General features: G+C 50.9%; 1 protein-coding gene and 2 pseudogenes across 1 annotated transcript; all 3 read left to right on the forward strand.

Moving 5' to 3' along the window:
• Nucleotides 1-9,646: 9,646 nt before the first annotated feature.
• Nucleotides 9,647-11,399, forward strand: LOC139000796 (general transcription factor IIE subunit 2 pseudogene; annotated as a pseudogene).
• A 1,474-nt stretch (nucleotides 11,400-12,873) lies between these two features.
• Nucleotides 12,874-13,972, forward strand: LOC139000798 (aly/REF export factor 2-like). The gene is made up of 3 exons (XM_070402823.1): nucleotides 12,874-13,086; nucleotides 13,172-13,450; nucleotides 13,604-13,972. Exons 1-3 carry the CDS (start codon nucleotides 12,874-12,876, stop codon nucleotides 13,970-13,972), a joined length of 861 nt encoding a protein of 286 aa, XP_070258924.1.
• A 2,301-nt stretch (nucleotides 13,973-16,273) lies between these two features.
• LOC139000799 (THO complex subunit 4 pseudogene) lies at nucleotides 16,274-17,010 on the forward strand (annotated as a pseudogene).
• The last annotated feature ends 3,412 nt before the right edge of the window (nucleotides 17,011-20,422 follow it).

Consider the following 20,422-nt stretch of genomic DNA (forward strand, 5'->3'; position numbering starts at 1 on the left):
ACCCGCATACGCTAGTTCCACTTTTCAGCAGTTTTGTCAACAGTATCAAATTTGTCACAAAACTGGTATTACTTATGACCCTCAAGGGCAAGCAGTAGTGGAAAGAGCCAATCCTACTTTTAAAATGCAATTACTAAAAATAAAGGGGGGGGAGACGGATGTTACGTGTCACCTCAAAATAAACTCAGTCATGCTCTATATGTCTTAAACTTTTTGAATTGTGATGCAGAGGGTCGTACAGCAGCTGAAAGGAATCAGGCCTCCAGCACAATAGCCTCCTCTGGGTTAGCCCAGTGGAAAGACTGACAAACTGGACGATGGTTCGGACCAGATCCAGTAATGATGTGGGGAAGAGGTTGTGTTTGTGTCTTTCCAGAAGGAGCAGTGCAGCCAATTTGGGTGCCAGAATGGTACGTGCGGCACCACAATGGACTCAGAGAAGCTCCTTGTCCCTCCGTTCAAGGGACTGAGAGTTGCCCCGATGACAGCAATGAGGAAGAAAAAGAAAACAAAGGCTACACTAGGGGCTGAGGTGCCAACATGGGGTCAGTTGAAGAAGCTAAAACTGAAGCCCAGCAAATAGCAGAAAAATGAGGAGTGGAAGCTACTCCTTCAGCCATGTTTATGGCTATGTTAGCATTGGTTAGCTGCCAGTCTTCTATAAAATCTTGTGCAGCCAAAACTGAGGACTAAGTTTGGTTTTGCTATATTTATTGATTTAAAAAATAAGCTGTATAAATAATGAGATCAATAGAAAAGTAAGCAGTTGAAAATAAGCCATAGAAATAGAGAGTAGGAAATAAGTTGCAGGAATGTAGAAACCAGTGGAGGGTTGCAACGCAGGAAGGTTTAGGCAGGGGCAGCCAAGCGGACCTATAAGTGGGGCCTTGACTTACAAGTTTGATTCTTTCAGAGACCAAGCTCGTTAAGGTGCTCGTTAACTCAAATTACTCTGTCAACTCAAAGCAAAAAAACTGCGAGAGACAGCTGGAATCTCAAAAAACTCGTTAGTTGGGACACTGGTAAGTCAAGGCCCCACTGTAGTTCATAGTTAGAGGTAGAGAAATAAGTGAAAAAAAAAGTGGTAGAAATAAAGTAACAATAGAAAGAAAGTAGAAATAGAGAAATAAGTGGTAGAAAATAAGCGGCAAGAAAATAATTAGAAAATACAAAATAAAGTGGCAATCTCCTAGGTTTTGTTTAAGCTACTGTAAAGCAGAAGATGGCTGTGGTTGATGCTGTTTAAGGAAGTAAATTTGTTTTAGAATTAGATTGCAAGCTCTTGCAGCAGCTGCATTGTTTCTAGGCTTTGGTTATCTTTGCATGTGTGAACTGATAGCTCCCTGGGACTTTGGGTCTGTGTGAGATGCCAGACTCAGAGTGGGAAGTCTCCAGCTCTGCAGGACTGAGGGTTGCTCCTTTCCATGCAGCTGCAGATAAAGAAAGAGGCTTAGAAGGGACCAGACTTCCACCTGTGTGGACAGGGATGATTTGACTGGTACTGGTGCAGACTCAGTGTCGAGGTCAACCGTCCAAACAGCCTGACCAGGGGACTGGTTTTGCATCAAGGACATCTTTGCATCAGCATCATCTTACTACACTAGTGACAGAGATACCAGCATGGAGTCAGCTGAACAAGATGGCAACTGAGACCAAGCAGATGTTAGAAAAGCAAGTGGAAGCTATGTTAGCATTGTTGAACTGTCAGTTTTCCGTAAAATCTTGTGGAGCTAAATCTAAGGACTTTGAGTAAGATATCCTGAAAATGTTAACATGTTTGTAGTTTGATTTTCATTGTGATTGCTTTGTTAGTAGCCAGAATTTTGTTCTCTTGTTAACATTGCTGTTTATGGTTTTGTTAACAGCCAGGGGTTTGTTTTGATGTTTTGATAATGCTGAATAATTTGTTTAGAGTTTTTTGGATAGTGTAAATGGGCGTGTTTAAAAACAAAAGTAAAGGGGAATATATGGGGTGCGGCTACAATGTTTTGGCCAGGTTCAAGCCTCAGACTAATGAAAGGACAGGGTCCTCTCATTGCCACGTGCAAGTCCCAGCTGGAGGGCAGGGCCCTCCCAGCACAATCATAGCCAACAGCTGTGGTTGTAAGATTGAACCTATAGTGCGAACACGTGGCCCCATGTGCCTTGTGCTAGAGTTCATGTGCATATAGTTGAGTATGGTTGAAACTCAGGAGTATGCTGTAAACAGCTTGATCACGCCCCTACTTTACCTCGTGGCATCTGCTATAAAATAAAGACTGGGCTTGTGGGCATGGTCGTTGTCTCCTCACCAGGGAGGCAGCGTCCCACTGAGACCCAGCTATCATTCTCTTAACTGTCTTTTCTCAATCCTTTCACCCCACCCCACTCGGGATCACCCTTGGCCGTGCTGGTATAGCACAGGAGATAACAAAGGAAGGTGCTATCAACACTGAAAGTGAGATACCAAAGAAAATGAGGCCATGCTACGCCTCTGCTTAAAATCTCTCACCAGCAGCCATCACCAACAGGATACAGCTGCTTCCCACAGGCACACCACCCCATCTGTATGGATCACCTTAGCTTCATCTCTGCCTGCCTGTCACACAGCCACTATATATGACAGGCGTCTTTCCATGCCTTCCCTGCCTGCCTGCACCCACTGCTCTCTCCTGCTTCCATCCCACCTAAGTTATAGCCCCCCCCCCCAAGACTTACCTTGGCCACACCTTAATTAAGCTTTTCTTGTCCTATTCGTCCAGTGTGACTATTAAACACTTTGTAGCTTCAAAGCAGTCATTACCCTCAGTATAAATTATTTGCAAATTTGTCTCACCAAAGGCAAGAAAAGCGGCTTGATCCCCTTCTGCATGCTGAGTGCTCACCCTGCACGGAGACACAGCAGACTCCACAAGTTTGGGTGAAAGCTAGAGTACCCATGTTAACACAGTGCATGGATTCCTAAGCAGGTTAGCAGTCCTGCCCCCAGCACTGAAAGAGGCACTTGGGTTGCCACATTTGTAAGTCTGGGAGAAGGAAGATCTTTGGAAAAATCCAACGCTGACCTGGGCCACCTTTAGTTGGATAGACAGCACCAACTGGGAAGATGGGAGAAGGCCTTAAGGTTCACCAATTTCAGAAGTTTGCCTGGTCTGCCATATCATCAGTAATTTTTTCAAGTTGGCTATAATATCACATTGCGTTTATAGGTATGCCTCACACCATCCAGCACCTTCCAGCATCCTGCCAGTCCTCACTGCCCACCCCTTGGGGGGCTCTGGCCCTACAACTGCCCTCACTATTGATCCCGGTGTTTATTAGAAACGTAAAGCATCACCTCATTGAATCCTCTCAACAACCTGGGAGTTATTTGTTACCTATTTACTCATGAGCAAACTGGTGCCCATCTTGTTGGGGTCACCAGGCTCCACACCATTCAGCGCAGTTGTCCCTGCTGGGTGGCTGACCCCAAATGAGTGGAGTGCTCCCGCTCTCCTGCTCCAAGTCCCTTAACGCACAGTGGTCACAACATAACAGCGCTGCACTCTGCGCAGAAAAAAAAAAAAAGCTTTTTCGGGGTTCATGTGCCCTGGAGAAGGCTGGGCAGGAGGACCCTGAGGGCTTAGAAGGAGCAGCAAACTGATAAGAGGCTGGAAAAGGTGGGCAAATGGCAGGAAGGGAGCTGGGACTCTTGGGAGGCGAGGGCTGAGGGAGCAGGATCTGCTCCATTGGCGGGTGCTCCTGGGAGCCCCAGCACCGCCCACCGCCCCTGCCAGTGCCAGAGCCCATGGGAGGGGCCAGCACTCGCCCTGAGCTGACAGCTGTAGGGCTACACCTGGAAGCCCCTCTGGCCTGGCAAGGCAGGCAGAGCCGCCAGCGCCCCTCAGGGAAGAGGAGGCTCCTGCTCCCCGATTGGCAGAAGGTAACCGGGGTTGACGGTTACACACCTGGCTTCGGCCGCGGGTTAGAGGATTCTGAAGGCGGCTGGATGCGCTCCCTGTCCAGCTGCCACTCGGAGCCCTCCCGGGTGCTAGTCTGAACTTTTTTGCCCACTCGCTGTGTTACCTTGGGCCACTTTCACTCCTTCTCTGGGTCTGTTTCCTTCTCGGTTCAATGAAGGCGTTGGGGTTGAATGGTGCTTTTTAGTCTTATGAATTCTAACACGTGAACTGCATTTTGGCAGCCGGCAAGCTTCCTTGGTCAATTCCCCACCTACTTAAGGGCCAGCTCCACTGCCCAGGGGCCAGAGGCTCCAGGAAGCCAAGGTGCCTGGGTCGGCGGGGGCTCCGCTGGGCGCTGGGGTTTCCTGGGGATTTTGCGGCCTGAGCCCCGGTTGGTGCTGGCTGCTGGCGGGACCTGGCTACAGAGGGACGGCCCCAGATTGCTCAGGTGACTTAGGCAGCGCGCTAGGACCACTGGCCACACTGGTGGGTTGATGGGAAGGGGATTTGCGGCTGATGATTTGTACTTGGAAAATAAGCAGATTTGTTTTTGGAATTCTCTTTCTACACGCAGACCTGTCCCACGGTGAGTTATAAAAGACAGGAGTGCTAGCTGTCATTTTCTAAAGTGGAAAACCAACTGCTCCGGCGCTAAGTCATGGGCTCCTGCAGCGTGTAGGAAGTGGGCTTCTCTCTGCACCCACCCTGCCAACCCCCTCTTCCCTTTTCTCCCTCTTCCCTTTATAAATCCCCTAGGTTATTCAAAAGTCCTCATTTTCATTGAATGTTGGGTGGTGACCAGCGGCCTCCCTCCAGGCCTTTGGGCTCTGGGTGAGGATGGAAGCCCAGATAAGAACAGCTGTGAGTCATACTGTCAGCCTCCTGATCCCCTCAGCCTGGCAGGGACGTGCAGAGGAAGCCCAGTGGGGTTCAGACAGACTGACAAACACAGGAAGATTGGATGGATTCAAACCGCTGTTCAGCTTCCTGTCCCTGTCTTGGCAGCCTCCCCAACTAGGGAATAGTGGCCCCAGCTGTCAGTTGGATGGAGCAGCCAGAGGAAGGTGGCTGAAAGGAACTGGGGACTTTGCTGGAAGTTCATCAGCCTTCCCTTTCCTATCTCCCTGTCCCCCTCTCCCACACTCCCCTCATTCCCTCACCCCTGTAGTTTTTCTGCTCTACTGTGACTTCCATGTGAATTCAGATTCCAGGACCCTTCAAGAGGGGTGGGGAAGGGGTGAAGCAAACCAGTAGCAGTACTGACTTTCTGTTATGGAGCACTTATGGGCCAGACACTTCTCTTTGCATAAAATGTGTCCTTAATTCTCTCAAAGCCTCACATGAGGACGGGATACTGCCCTTGACCCCATTTTACAAATGTGAAACCGAGACTCGGAATAATCACGTCCCTTAGTCACATGGCTAGTAAGTGGCATAGCTTGGACTCAAATCCGGTCTTTCTGAATCTAACACCTGTGTTCTTTCCACTGTTTTGATGCTCCTTGAGGAAGGGCAAGCTGGAATAGTACCAGCAAAACAGATGATTGAATTCTCAGTAGGTGCCAGTGAAAGAACAAAGCAGAACTGACTATCCCCATACTTGTAGAGCTGGATCTTCAGCCTGACACCCCCCCAGGGAGTGACCAGAGGAATGCCAGAAATGTCCTAACTCCCCCAACCACAGCCTGAGTGGACCAATGAAGGTAAGGAATGCAGCCAAGGTCCTAACAAGGCTATATCATAAATTGTTCCCTATTCATCGCTGTTGACCAATCAGGAAGTAGTGAGGGATGGCTCGAACCTTAGAATGTGTTGGTCACTTCCTGACCACTGTGCTGTAAGACCCTGCTGAAAGACCCTGACCAAAGTGACCAGTCTCTGTAACCCACGTCACTTACCTAAGCCCACCCAAATGACTAGCCCTATATAACCTTTGTTCTCCTGGGAATCGGGGCTCTCTCAGCTGCTTGCCGCTGCATCCGCAAATGTGGCTGACGGGGTGGGGGGGAGGGCAGCAAACTAATTTGAATAAAGACTCTCTGCTTTTGCATCAGAGGAGGCTCCCTGGTGGTTGATTCTTGGGGACCCGGAACTCTGGGCATAACACCAGACACTGTTGGAAGCATTTAGAGGTGTTAGCTCAAAGTCAGGTGCAAGGGTTTCAGAGATTCTGGTGTGGATCCAGGACTGCCTTAGCCTCTCCCAGACAGCACCCCTGTTCCACAGCCCCTGCCTGATCCGGCCCAGCTGCTCTGAGTGGGTGCCGCAGGGGCCTGGCTGCTGTATCCTAGAGGTGGTTTGAGGTCTAATGAATGATGGATTGTCCACATCTGATCCATTAGCCCTGCTCATTGGCTTGTGAATGATCACACTGTCCCCTAAGAGGCCTTTCTCAGGCTTCACTCAGTAAATACCTATGGAATGGCTGAATTAGCACCTTGTGCAGAGCAATCTGCTGTCCTGCAGAAATGTGAGGCAGCCCAGAGGTATCCCTCAGAGCCCAGGGCGCCAGGGCAGACACTTCTCTCTCCACCGGTCCCCTGCCCCCCTCCCTTCCCCTGCCCCACCAACAAGGAAAGCAGAGCCAAGGATGCTCCTGTGGCTCTGGCAACATGTTTTCTGCCACCTGTTTTGTAAAGAATTTTATAAGATAGAGTAAATGAAGAAAAATTTGACTTAAAAAAAAGCTAACATAAAAGTGATATTATTAATGAGGTTGCTGCTCTTTCAAAGCGGCGAGGGGGCTCCTGGGTGACGATCAGATGGTACTCTTTGCCTTAGGGCTTCCCAAACTTTTGAATAGAAGAGTCTCTGAGAGCCAGGAAGACTGACAATTGCCCCAGGGGGTGGGGATGGGGGTGAGGGTAAGGGTATCAGATTGATACCAATGAGCTTGAAAATGATTTAAGGATTTATGCAATTTTTCATTTGATTTTATATGTTGAATATGATATATATAGATATATAGATATATAGATATATAGATATATAGATATATAGATACATAGATATATAGATACATAGATATATAGATATATAGATATATAGATATATAGATATATAGATATATAGATAAATAGATATATAGATATATAGATATATATTCTTCCTCGAAAATATTTGTAGAACATTGATGTCCTGGCATATTGTTTTAAATCCTTGGGGGCTGAGAGTAGTCAGGTGGAGAAGCAAAGCAAAGTTTCTGGTCTGAGGCTTAGAGTATTGTTTGCATTTTCTATTTACTTGGTTCACAGTGATAGAGCTCTAAATCCCCTGTAGAGGTAACCCCTTCCCCCACTTTTTCAGAATGAAGAAAATGTTTTAAAAATCAAATAATCATAATTGTTTGTTTTTTTCTCTCTCTCCACCTGCCAACTTTATTGAGAAATATACTAGTAATTGACATGCAACTGTTGTGTAAGTCTAATGTGTGCACATGATGCGTCGATACATGTATAGCTACTTTTTTTCTTGTTGTAGTGGGAGCACTTAAGATTCACTGTCTTAGCAACTTTCAGTATACAATTTAATATTGTTAACTGTGGCCACCATGCTGTACGTTAGAACCTCAGACCTTCCTCATCTTGCAACTGGAAGTTTGTACCTCTTGACCAGCATCGCCCCATTTCCTCCAGGCCCAATTTCTGGCAACCACCATTCTGCTCCATGTTTTCATGAATTCAGCTCTTTATAAATTCTACATGTAAGTGAGATCATTGTTGTTTGTTTTCTTATTTCCAATGCTATATATATTCATTGTACAAAAGATAAGATACTTTGGCATTCATACGATGCTAATAATCAGTACACCTAAACTCATGATATAGCCTTTCGAGTCTTTTTCTCTGCACTAGTGAGTGAGTAAATATTTTTTGAAATGAACAAATGAATGCCTTACTTTTGATTGAATTATTGTCAAAGCTAAGAACTACCTCAGATTGCTTTTGAAAGGATACAGAGCATTATGAAGAGTTGAAAGCATCATAAAGGTTTATCTCATTTCTGCACCCCCAAAGTTCACCCCCTACCCCCATAACCCACCTGTGTCATTTAGTGTCCAGCAGAGAGAAGTGCCTGCTGTGGGGCTGCTGCCAGAGTCAAATGGTCAAGCTGTTATCCTTTTTAAGGGACTCACGTGTCTGAAATGTCTCAAATGTAACAGAAAAGGTTGCTCTTTGGTGTTGATGTGCAAAATTTGAGCAGAAAATTCTAAAGCCAAATTGCACAGTAAGAAAGAAGAAAGCCTTAGACAAGGTCAGTGTTTTGGCACTGCATTTTATTACCTGTTTGACTTTAGGCAGACAGGTAGCTTCCCTGAACCAAGCTCCTCTTCTGTAAGTTGGGAATAATGACCCCTACTCTACTGTCTCCTACCAGAGTCACTATGAGGACCAAGTGTCAAGTGTATGGTTATTTGGATTGCATGCAAGTGTGTATGCTATTTTTAAAAAATGTTTAGAAGTAGAAAGAGCAAAATCATTGCCACTCTTTATAAAATTCTGGGATCTAATTCTTGGGTTTGACATTGGTAGGAATTAATTGTGATGCAACTACTCTCTCAGAACCCTACTCCAAGTTTTCTTCAAAGACAAAAGAATTCCTTGATGGCTAGCAGCTCATTGATATTCAGTAGAAAAGACAGAATATAATCCCATTTCACAGAATAATAGCAGGCTTGCCCGTTTTCACAGGGGTCTCAGAGCTCTGGAGGTCTGTGTGTGTTACTTTAAGCACAGCAGAGACATGCAAGGAGGAAGCAAAGGGAGAAGCCAGATAGGCGGTGTGCCTGTGGGTGCACCCCAGGGTGTGCTGCAGGGTTGCCTACAGGTGCACACCTGGCTCCTGGCGGCTCTGGAAGGAGGAATGGGCCTTGCATGGGAGGCAGCTGACTCGGCTTCTACTCCTACCTCAGAGACAAGCTGTGCAATCTGGGTTTCATCATGTCCTCTCCTCTCCCTGAGCCTTGGTTTCTCTATCTATAAAGGGAGGGAGTTACCTAGATGAGTTCCTTCCAGTCTTAAACATCTAGGATTCTGGGTTATTTCCCATTCATGCCTGCCCAAATAGAAGTTTGGTAGAGAATTACCACATCCAGATGAATCAGGTGGTATGTCTTATGGAGAAGTCTATGCCAAGATGTTCCGAGATGTCCTGCACACCGACAGCATCTGGAGACAGCACTGTCACCAGGAGTTTGGCGTTCCTGGAAACTTGCAGAAACCGGAGAGGATCAGTGGTATGTCTTATAGAGAAGTCTATGCCAAGATGTTCCCATACAGAAACCTTTTGGGTTTGTGGCAGCTGGATTATGGCTATAGAAGACTGCTGAATGTAGTGGTGGTGATGGATTATGCATTACTAGTTGGATGTACAGGCCTCGCCTTAACACCCATGTGGATGGCCCAATGCAATTCGAGCCTTCGTTTTGAGTTCACCTGACGCAGAGGAAATCAGCCACGGTGGAGTACATGGACGGCTTCTACAGCTTTTCCCACAGGCGCCACATGCAGATTCAGAAGGACAGGTTCAGCATCCGGTGGATCCAGAGAGACCCCCAACAGGATTCACCAACGCGGCTTAGGGGAGGAGAGGGGCTGGAGATGTCGCAAGAGGACAGGCAGCTGTATGACCGCCTGACCTAGCGCTGCCTCTACCTCCCGCCGAGCCACCCGGGCGACCTCATCAGGCCAGGCCTCTTCCAAGGGAAATCCGATGGCTTCAGCCTAATGATTGCCATGCTCAGCTTCCATGGGAAGGATTCCAGGGTCACAAAGTTCACAGGAGACTTAATCTGGACATTAGAGGTCCACCTCATGCGCCGCATCAATCTGCCAGATGGCGAGATCTTCAGCAACTTCAACAAGCTCTCCCGCGTGGTCTAGGATATTGAGGAGCAGGAGATCTGTGAGCATCATCATCATCATCAGCAGCAGCAGCAGCAGCAGAAGCAGGAAAACAGAACTGAGGAAAGCAAGGGTCATGGCTGGCAGAGCCCTGCGCAGCCCAGCATCGGGGAGTCCTGGGCTGCACCTTCAGAGGAGCAGCCTGTTCCGTTTGTTCTACCTGTAGGCGTGCACTCAGGAGACCAGAACTACCCCAGAACATGCAGGATGTGTTTCCATGGCATGCACGTTGATACCTTACATGGCTCCGCCTACCCCAGGCGCTGCCCTGGAGTCTTCATCCTGTTCGATGAGAACCACTTTGGGTTCAGCTGGTTGGAGATGAAATACTTCATCCTGTTAGGCAGAGTCCAGAACACCTTCCAGCATGTGGAGGCACCATACCCGCAGGCCTTCCTGGAGATGCTCTCAAACATTCAGCCCCGACCCCCCAGGAGGAGCAGCTTGCATGCACTTTGAAGACTGGACCTTCTGACCTCGTGACCCACCTTTGTTCGATTTTTTTTTAAATCCTCACCCGAGGATATATTCCCCTTGATATTTAGAGAGAGTGGGGGAGAGGGGGGAAAAGAGACATAATCCATGTTAGAGAAACACATCAGTTGTTTGCCTCCTGCACAAGCCCGGACCTGGGCCAGGCTGGGTAGGGGCCAGAAATTGAGGTAGAAATAAACCTTAGACCAGCGGTCTCAACCATCCTAATGCTGCGACCCTTTAATACAGCTCCTCATGTTGTGCGGAGCCCCAATTTCCTTGTTACAAATTGAACATGAACATAATTTGGGATAGATAGATAGATAGACAGATAGGTAGATACGTAGATAGAAATATAAAGATACCGGGATAGCCCTGAACTGCCTGGTGGTGGCCATGCTGCCGAGGCCCCAGCACAGAGTGGTGGTACAGATGTCTATGGACCTGTCCCTGTTCATCAGTCCATGTTGTTCTCTATATTCCACAAATGAGTGAGATCACGTGGTATTCATTTTTCTCTGACTGGCTAATTTCACTTTGCATAATGCTCTCCAGTTCCACCCATGCTTTTGCAAATGGCAAGAATTCCTTCTTCTTCTTTTTATTTTTCACTGCAAGGTAGTATTCCATTGAGTAGAAGATAAGAAGGCTCTGCTTCTGCTCATAGATAAGCATGACTAGCGAGGCTTAGGAGGAATTCTTCTAAAAGACATAGAGGAAGAACTGCCCAATTCCCAGAAAGCTGTGAAGGCTTTATAAGACCAGATATTCTTTGTAAATCATCCAGAAAAGAAGAAAATTCTTTTCTTCAATGATAAAAGCTGTCAATTTTCTGTGGACGAAGGGTTTCAGAAACTGTGGAGGAGTGTCACTGTGGATTCAATGGGTGAGGAGAAAACTGGAGAAGGCAGCGGAGATATTCAGAAGAATATCTGAAGCGACAGGGTATTTCTTCCATGCATGAATCCAGACCAAAGAAAGTGGCCCCTATCCAGAGAAGGAAAAAGCCTGCCCACTACACAAAAAGCGACGATTTAAGACTCATAGCGAACACATGGCTGGAGTGCTGAAGGATGACTCTGACATTGCTCCTAGTAAATAGTGAACAGTTTTGTAGTGTGAAGAGGTCACCACACACCAACAGAGGAGGCAAACCAGCTTGAGGAACTGGATTCAGGTCAGCTTCCTCCCCCCACATTCTTGGATTTGGGGGCCTGGAATGACACCTTCCACGTCATGCCAGATTGAAAAACAAACAAACAAAAAAACACTCCTTAAAAAAATAAAAATAAAAAGCCTCTATGAAAAACTCTTTGATCCGGCCTTTTAACTTTCTCAGGCTTCGGCAAGCCCAGATGGCCAGGCCCGGACTTGGTCTGTGGGCGGTGCCTGACCATCCATCCATCCAGAGAGTGAGCAGGCTGGGGGGTGAAGAGTGGAGAGGGCCAACAAGATGGCCCGAGCCGGACAAAGTTTTTGTGGATTACAGAGATTGGGTTGACTGGGACCTTGGCCTGGGCCAAAGATCCCGTCCAGCCCTCTGCTGATCAAGAAGCGTCAATGCAAGCGCCCCTTCCTGCAGCCTCTTCTGGGGAAGGCAGAGCCAGGTGACTGGACTTCCCCAGTTCTGGTTAGACCCGAGGCGGGAAGGACATGCAGGGAGCTCTGTCTTCGAGAAGGCAGGAGCAGAAGGGTGCTCATGGATGCCGACGGACCATTCAAAGCCAGAAGTGTCCGTGCGTGACTGCGGTTGTACACGCGCGCGCGCATACACACACACACACACACACACACACACACACACTCCCAAACGCACACCCACACCCACATACCTAGTCCTCCTCCCCCCACACACACACAAATGGGAGTACAAGGTCCGCTAACAAGATATCTGCTGAGTGACGCATGCCTAGGAGATTTACTGTGGCTTTATTCCTTGTGGATTGTCCTGGCCACACCGTAGCTTGTCTAAATAGGTATTGTCCCCTCTTCAACCCAGAAAATGGCGATGACTCTCTGCAAGGCCTGGAGATGGAGATCTGTGGCCTTCCTGGGTACCTGCCCCATCTTCCAAGCCCTCCCCAAGCCCGGGAAACGCTTCAGCGGGCCAGTGGCGCACTCTATTGGTCCTGGATCGCCAATGCAAACCTCCGCCCTAAACTTGAAGCCCAAGGAACCTGTGAGGTTTTCAGTCCTGGGGGCGGCTGATTTGGTTCCTCCCACCAGCTCTGGGGCTATAAAAGAAAACAGGGCCTTCTTTGCAGAGCTTCTCAGCCCTAGGCTTGTGGTCGTGGTCATCGTCATCATTCTCCAAGGGAGGAGATTTCAAGAGAGAGGTCTCGCCAAGACCCGGTGCCAGGACATAGAAGCAGCTAAAGCACCTGGCTAGAGACTGGCTGGGCTGCTGATCCACTGAACGCTGTCTCAGTGTCATTTCTTTTTCACCGACTCGTCCACACACTTAGGAACCCCTGGGCCTGGATCCCAAAATCTGGGACAGCCCCGGCACCGCGCCGGAATTGAAGGATAGGAGTCCCTCCCCACGGGCTCGATCCGAGGTTGGTTCGGGGCCCGCCATGGCCGACAAAATCCACATGTCACTGGACGACATCATTCGGCTGGACCGGAGCCAGCAGGATGGCCATGGCCGGGGCCATGGCCGAGGCTGGTCGGGGACAGGAACCGAGGCCGGACAGGCTCCCAGGGAGGCCGCGATGGCAGAGCGCAAGCCCCATCCTCCGAGAGCTGGGGCAGCGGGCCGTTTCAAAACAGGGCGGGCCTCGGCCGAGGCAGGCACCCGCCAGTGCCCTACAGCAGGCCGAGACAGCTTCCCGACGACGGGCAACACGACCGCTTCCACAGGGCCTTTGGCAGGGAAGCAGGCCTGATGACCAGGGGAAGCTGCTGTTGTCCAACCTGGACTTCGGAGTGTCCGACGTGGACATCCAGCAGCTGTTTGCAGAGGTCGGGCCTCTGAAGAAGGCGGCTGTCCATTACGACCGCTCTGGCCGCAGCCTGGGAACAGCCCACGTGCACTTTGAGCGCAAGGCAGACTCCCTGGAAGCCAGGAAGCAGTACAATGGCGTCCCTTTGGATGGCCGTCCCCTCCATATCCAGATCCTCACCTCGCCGATAGACACGCAGCCCAGGCCGGTACCGAGTATCAACAGAGGCTGGGTGACTACAAACGGAGAATCTGGAGGCTTCCGCGGCAGCGGCGGCACTCAGGACCAAGCCTGCGGAGGCAACTGGCGTCCAGGCAGGTGCACATCCCGCCATTCAAAGTGACACATCTCGTCGGAGGAGTTGGACCTCCAGCTGGACGCTTACATCTCCATGATGGGCCCAAAGCAGTTAAACGCCAAGCAGAACGCTTACAGCTCGATGAGGAGCACCCAACAGTTGGACGCCCAAAAGGACGCTTATAACTCGATGAGGGCCACCAAAAGCATGAATGCCCATCTGGGCACTTACAATGCGATGAGGGACACCAAAATGTTGGAGGCCCAGAAGGATGCTTACAGCTCCATGTGGGACACCGAGGAGTTCGACTCCCAGTTGGACGCTTACAACTCGCTGAGGGGCACCAATAAGTTGGACTCCCAGAAGGAGGCTGACAACCCGATGAGGGGCAATGAGCAGTTGGATGCCCAGGAGGATGCTAAAAGTCGTTGAGGGGCACTGAGCTGTTGGAAGCCCAGCTGGACAATTACAAAGCGACGTGGGGCTCCAGGCAGTTGGATGCCAAGCAGGACGTTTACAGCGCGATGAGGGGCACCCAACAGTTGGACGCCCGAAAGGGCGCTTACAACTCGATGAGGGCCACCAAAAGGATGAATACCCATCTGGGCTCTTACAATGCGATGAGGGACACCAAAACGTTGGAGGCCCAGAAGGACACTTACAGCTCCATGAGGTACACCGAGGAGTTGGACCCCAAGCTGGACGCTTACACCTCCATGAGGGACACCGAGGGGTTGGATGCCCAGTTGGACGCTTACAACTCGCTGAGGGACACCAAAAAGTTGGACGCCCAGAAGGACTCTGACAGCCCGATGAGGGGCACTGAGCAGTTGGATGCCCAGCTGGACAATTACAAAGCGATGAGGGGCCCCAAGCAGTTGGACGCCAAGCAGGACGCTTACAGAGCGATGAGGGACACCTCGGAGTTGGACGCCCTAATGGACACTTACCACGCAATGAGGGACACCGAGGACTTGGACGGCCAGATAGACACCGAGGAGATGGACGCCCTGCTGGACGATGACGATGCGATGATGGACACCAGCTAAAGCACCAGCAAGTCAGTGTGCGCGAGGATGGCCAGGGATCAGGGGCCAATGATGGAGTTGTTTCTTCTGTTTGGAAATAGGATTTAAAACTCCTAGAAAGATTTTTCGTTAACTTTTATTTTATTCAATAACTCTGAAAAAGACCTGTTTTGTACCGCAGAATTTTTGGGATTCATTTTACCGGTTGCTGTTTTCATCTTGGCCATAGTCACCCGAAAAGGTGTGGGAAAAACAAACAAACAAACAAAATAAGTCATCCCCTCCGATAAAACAACAACAACAACAAAAAACACTCCTCAGAAAAAAGGGTTGATCCCACCTTTGAAATTTCTGAGGCTTTGGCAAGCCCAGGTGGTCAGGTCCTGGACTTGGTCTCTGGGCGGGGGCCTGACCATCCATCCACAGAGTGAGCTGGGTGGGGGGAGGGTTGCAGGAAGGGGGTGGTTGGTGGGGGGGTGGGTGTGGGCGGGTGTGGACCAGATGGACAGGCCAGGACATAATGTTTGGCTGTGGATTACAGAATTTGGGTGGACTGGCGCAGGGGCCGAGGAGCCCGTCCCGCCCTCTGCTGGTCGAGAAGCGTCAATGCAATCCCCCCTCCTGCAACCTCCTGTGGGGCAAGCACAGACAGGTGACTGGACTTCCCCATTTGTGGCTAGACCTGAGGCGGGAAGGACGTGCAGGGGGCATTGTCTTTGAGAAGGCAGGGGCCGAAGGGTGTTCATGGATGGCGACGGACTGTTCAAAGTGAGGAGTGTCCGTGCAGGACTGCGGCTGGACATGCACAGATGCTCGCGTGCGCGCGCGCGCGCGCACACACACTCCCACACCCACACCCACACCCACACACCTATCCCGCCCGCCTTCCCCGGCGTCCCCCCCTGCCCCGCGTCTCCCCGCCACACACACACACACACACACAGACACACACGGGAGCACAAGGTCCGCTAACAAGATATCTGCAGAGTGAGGCACGCCTAGGAGATTTTCCGTGGCTTTGTTTCATTTTGGCCCGTCCTGGGCCCACCTGAGCCCGTATGTATTGTCCCCTCTTCAACCGACAAAAAACAGCAATGCTGTCCCGCAAGGCGTGGGGAAGGAGCCCTGCTCCGTGGGCACCTGCCCAGTCTCCCAAGTACTCCCCAAGCCCCGTGAATCCCTAGGGCGAGCCAGTGGCGCCCTCTCCTGGTTCTGGATCCCCAATGCAGGCCTCCTCCCCTAAACTTGATGGCCAACCGGTGACGTTTTCAGTCCAGGGGGCGGCTGATTGGTCGAGCGGGCGGCTGATTTGGCTCCTCCCACCAGCTCTTTTGCTATAAAAGAAAGCAGGGCCTTCTTTCCAGAGCTTCTCAGCCCTAGGTTTGTGGTCGTGGTCGTAGTCCTCGTTCTCCAAGGGAGGAGCTTTCAGGAGAGAGGTCTCGCCAAGACCCGGTCCCGGGATTTAGAAGCCGCTAGAGCACCTGGCTAGAGCCTGGCTGGGCTGCTGATCTACTGAACGCTGTCTCAGTGTCATTTCCTCTTCACCGACTCGTCCACACCCTTGGGAACCCCTGGGCCTGGCCCCAGCATCTGGTGCCCGCACAGGAACAGCTCCAGCGCCGCGCGGGAAGTGAAGGACCGGCGTGCCTCCGCAGGGGCTCCATCGGAGGCCGTTTTGGGGCCCGCCATCGCCAACAAAATCCACATGTCACTGGACGACATCATTCGCCTGGACCGGAGCCAGCGGGGAGGCCATGGCCTGGGCCGCGGCTGCGGCGGGGGTGGGGGCGGGGGCAGGGACCGAGGCCAGGACCGAGGCTGGGCAGGCTCCCAGGGAGGCGGCGGTGGTGGAGCGCAAGCCCCAGCCCCCCAGAGCTGGGGCGGCGGGCCTTTCAGGAACAGGGCGGCCCTTGGCCGAGGCAGGAACCGGCCGGCGCCCTACAGCAGGCCGAGACAGCTTCCTGATGACGGGCAACACGACCGCTTCCACAGGGCCTTTGGCAGGGGAGCAGGCCTGATGACCGGGGGAAGCTGCTGTTGTCTAACCTGGACTTCGGAGTGTCCGACGTGGACATCCAGCAGCTGTTTGCAGAGGTCGGGCCTCTGAAGAAGGCGGCTGTCCATTACGACCACTCTGACCGCAGCCTGGGAACAGCCCACGTGCACTTTGAGCGCAAGGCAGACTCCCTGGAAGCCAGGAAGCAGTACAACGGCGTCCCTTTGGATGGCCGTCCCCTCCACATCCAGATCCTCAACTCGCAGAGAGACACGCAGCCCAGGCCGGTACCGAGTGTCAACGGAGGCTGGGTGACTACAAACCAAGGATCTGAAGGCTTTGGCGGCGGCACTCAGGGCCGCGCCCGCGGAGGCAACCTGCGTATAGGCAGCCGCACTGGCCGCCATTCAAAGCGACACATCTCGGCGGAGGAGTTGGACGCCTAGCTGTACGCTTAAACTCGCTGAGGGGCAGCAAAAAGTTGGACGCCCAGAAGGACGCTTACAATCCGATGAGGGAAACCGAGGAGTTGGACGCCCTGCTGGACGCTTACGACAAGGTGATGGACACCGAGGAGTTGGACGCCCATTTTGACGCTTAGGACACGATGATGGACACCAGCTAAAGCACCCCCAAGTCAGTGCGTGCATGGTGGAGCTAGGTCTGGAGGTCGTCTCGCGCTGCTTCCCGAGGGCGGGCCGACGGGGACCTGTTGCCAATTGTGGAATTGTTTCTCCTGCTTTGAAATGGGAATTAAAACTCATGTAAAGGTTTTTTCTTTAACGTTTATTTTATTAAAAAATTCTGAAAAAGACCTGTGTTGTACCTAGTCATTTAGGGGATACATTTTACTGGTTGCTGGTGCGGAGGAGCCGGCGTTTTCAACTTGGCCATAATAAGCAGAAATGGGTGTAGAGAAAACAAGCAAACATACAAACAAACTAACAAAAAAAACCCACAAAAACCCAAAAAACTACTTCCCTCAAAAAAAAATCAGAAAAGCAAAACACAAACAAACAAAACAAAAAAACAAAACAAACCTCAAAACAAAACAAAAAACCTCCTTAGAAAACACGTTGATCCAGCCTTTCAACGTTCTGACGCTTTGGCAAGCCCAGATGGCCAGGCCCGAACTTGGTCTCTGGGTGGGGTCCTGGCCATCCATCCACCGAGGGAGGCGGGTGGAGCGGGGTGGAAGGGCGGCCGACCAGATGGCCAGGCCCGGACCTAGTCTTTGGCTGTTGATAACAGAGATTTGGTTGACTGGGGCCAGGGCGGGGCCGGAGCCAAAGAGCTGCTCCCGCCCTCTGCTGGTCGAGAAGCGCCAATGCAAGCCACCCTCCTGCAGCTGGAGCCAGGTGCCTGGACTTGACCCAAGTGGGAAAGGACAAGCAGGGGGCACGCTGTCTGCAAGAAGGCAGGGCCTGAAGGGTGCTCATGGATGCCGACGGACCATTCAGATCAAGAAGTATCCGTGCGTGACTGTGGATTTACACACACAGACGCTCACACCCACCCCCAGAAGCACACCCACACCCACACACACACGCACACACCTCCCCTTCCCCCCCCCCATACACACACACACACACCACCACCACCAGCACCACCACCACCACCACCACCACCAACAACAACAACAAAAACAACCACAACCACGCAAAGGTAGCAATCCACCTTTGTGTTGTAGAAAGTACACTTGTACAATGTTTTGTACTTGTATTTTGTGCTATTAAAACGGGGAAGTTAAAACGTGGGATTAGGGGTGGTGGGGAGAGGGTAAAAGAGAGGGATTGACCTCTGGCGTTTCAAAATGGCAGCTAACTGGTTTGGCTCCGTGGACAGAGCATCGGCCTGCGGACTAAAGGGCCCCAGGTTCGATTCCAGTCAAGGGCATATACCTCGGTTGTGGGGGGCATATCCCCAGTAGGAGGTGTGCAGGAGGCAGCTGATGATTGAGGTTTCTCTATCTTTGAGGTTTTTAAGTCTCTATCCCTCTTCCTTCCACACTGTAAAAAAAATCAATAAGATATATTTTAAAAACAAAATGGCGGCAGCCAATTACTGGAGCCAAAATGGCGGGAAGTATGCCAGGGTCACCCCCGTTCATGCACGGGACAGTGCATGAGCACTACGTTAGAGATCCACATCATGCACCGCATCCACCTGCCAGGTGGCGAGATCTTCCGCAACTTCAAAGAGCTCTCCAGTGTGGTCCAGGAGATTGGCAAACCGGTGATCGGGAGCAGCAGCAGCAAGAACATGGGACTGAGGAAAGCCAGGGCCATGGCTGGGAGAGCCCTGCCCAGCCCAGCGTCGGGGAGTCCAGGGCTGCAGCTTCGGAGGAGCAGCATGTTCCATTTCTTCTAGCTGTGGACGTGGGCTCGAGAGATCAGAATTACACACCCTCCCCCCCGAACCTGCAGGATGTGTTTCTATGTTGTGGAAACCATTAGTGTTTAGTGTTAACTTACCTACCTTCATCTTCGCCAGGCGCCGCCCTGGAGTCTTTGCCCTGTTTGAGGAGAACCACTTCGGGTTCCTCTGGCTGTCGGCAAAATACTTCATCCTGTTTGGCAGAGTCCAGAACACCTTCCAGAATGTGGAGGCACCGTCCCCGCAGGCCTTCCTGGAGATGCCCTTGAACATTCAGTCCGGACCCCCTGGGAGGAGCAGCTTGCATTCACTTTGAAGATTTGACCTTCTGACTTGGTTTAAAAAAACAAACCAAAAACAAACAAACAAACAAACAAACAAAAAAACAACCCTCCTTTAAAATTAAAAAAAAAAAAAACAGATCTTGTTAAAAAAAAAAAAAACTGCCAAAACGCAAACACACACACACACACACACACACACTAAAATAAAATAAAATAAAATAAAATAAAATAAAATAAAATAAAATAAAATAAAATAAAATAAACCTTCCTTAGAAATGACATTGATCCAGCCTTTCAATGCTTTTAGACACTTCGGCAAGCCCATGTGGCCCGGCCCGAACTTGGTCTGTGGACAGGGGCCTGACCATTCATCCAGAGAGGGAGCTGGACCAGAGGGCCCAGCCCAAGCAAGGTGTAAGAGCCCGTCCTGCTCTCTGCTGGTCAAGTAGCGCTAATGCAGGTCACCCTCGTGCAGCCACCTCTGGGGAAGGCAGAAACAGGTGCCTGGACTTGACCTGAGGGGGGAAGGACAATCAGGGGGCGCGCCGTCTACGAGAAGTCAGGGGCTGAAGGGCGCTCATGGATGCCAATGGACCATTCAGATTCAGAAGTGTCCGTGCGTGACTGTGGAAGTAAACTCACAGACAAGCAAACACCTCACTCAAACCCTGCTCCCAAGGGCCCCACAGACACAGGGACTAGTCATGCCCTCCCTCGGTAGGGCTAAGCTGTTTGACTGCAGACAGATGGCATTCTCTCCCTAGGCCTCCACTCTTCACCCTGTTCAGAAGGAAACCCTTGCCCTGGCCCTCAACTTCTTCAACTGCAGCTTCCGGTCTTCCTGATGACTGACCCGTTCATGCAAATCAATTTCACCTGCCTCAGCCTCAGTTTCCTCTTCCAGAGATGGAGTAATGTAACCTGCAAGGTGTCCCTGCTCCCACCACACTGGAAGCCCTCAGGTGCCATTGGCACCTGGGTGTCCCCCCCACCCCCAAGGGAGGGGCCAAACCTTAAGCTGCTTTCTTTTGGGAGATGCCTCCAGGGATATGCCTATAGGGGTTTGGGGGTGTGGGGTGGGGTGTGGGGGGGGAACATTTCACAGAAATGCAGTAAACACAAACACGCACACACGCAACTGGGGTACATCTACACACAGTGGAATACTACGCTGCGGTAAAAAAAAAAAGTAGGAAGA

This window comes from Myotis yumanensis, unplaced genomic scaffold (genome assembly GCF_028538775.1).
Source record: "Myotis yumanensis isolate MYYU_CA2020_CCGP unplaced genomic scaffold, mMyoYum1.0.hap1 SCAF_30, whole genome shotgun sequence".
Lineage (NCBI taxonomy): Eukaryota > Metazoa > Chordata > Mammalia > Chiroptera > Vespertilionidae > Myotis > Myotis yumanensis.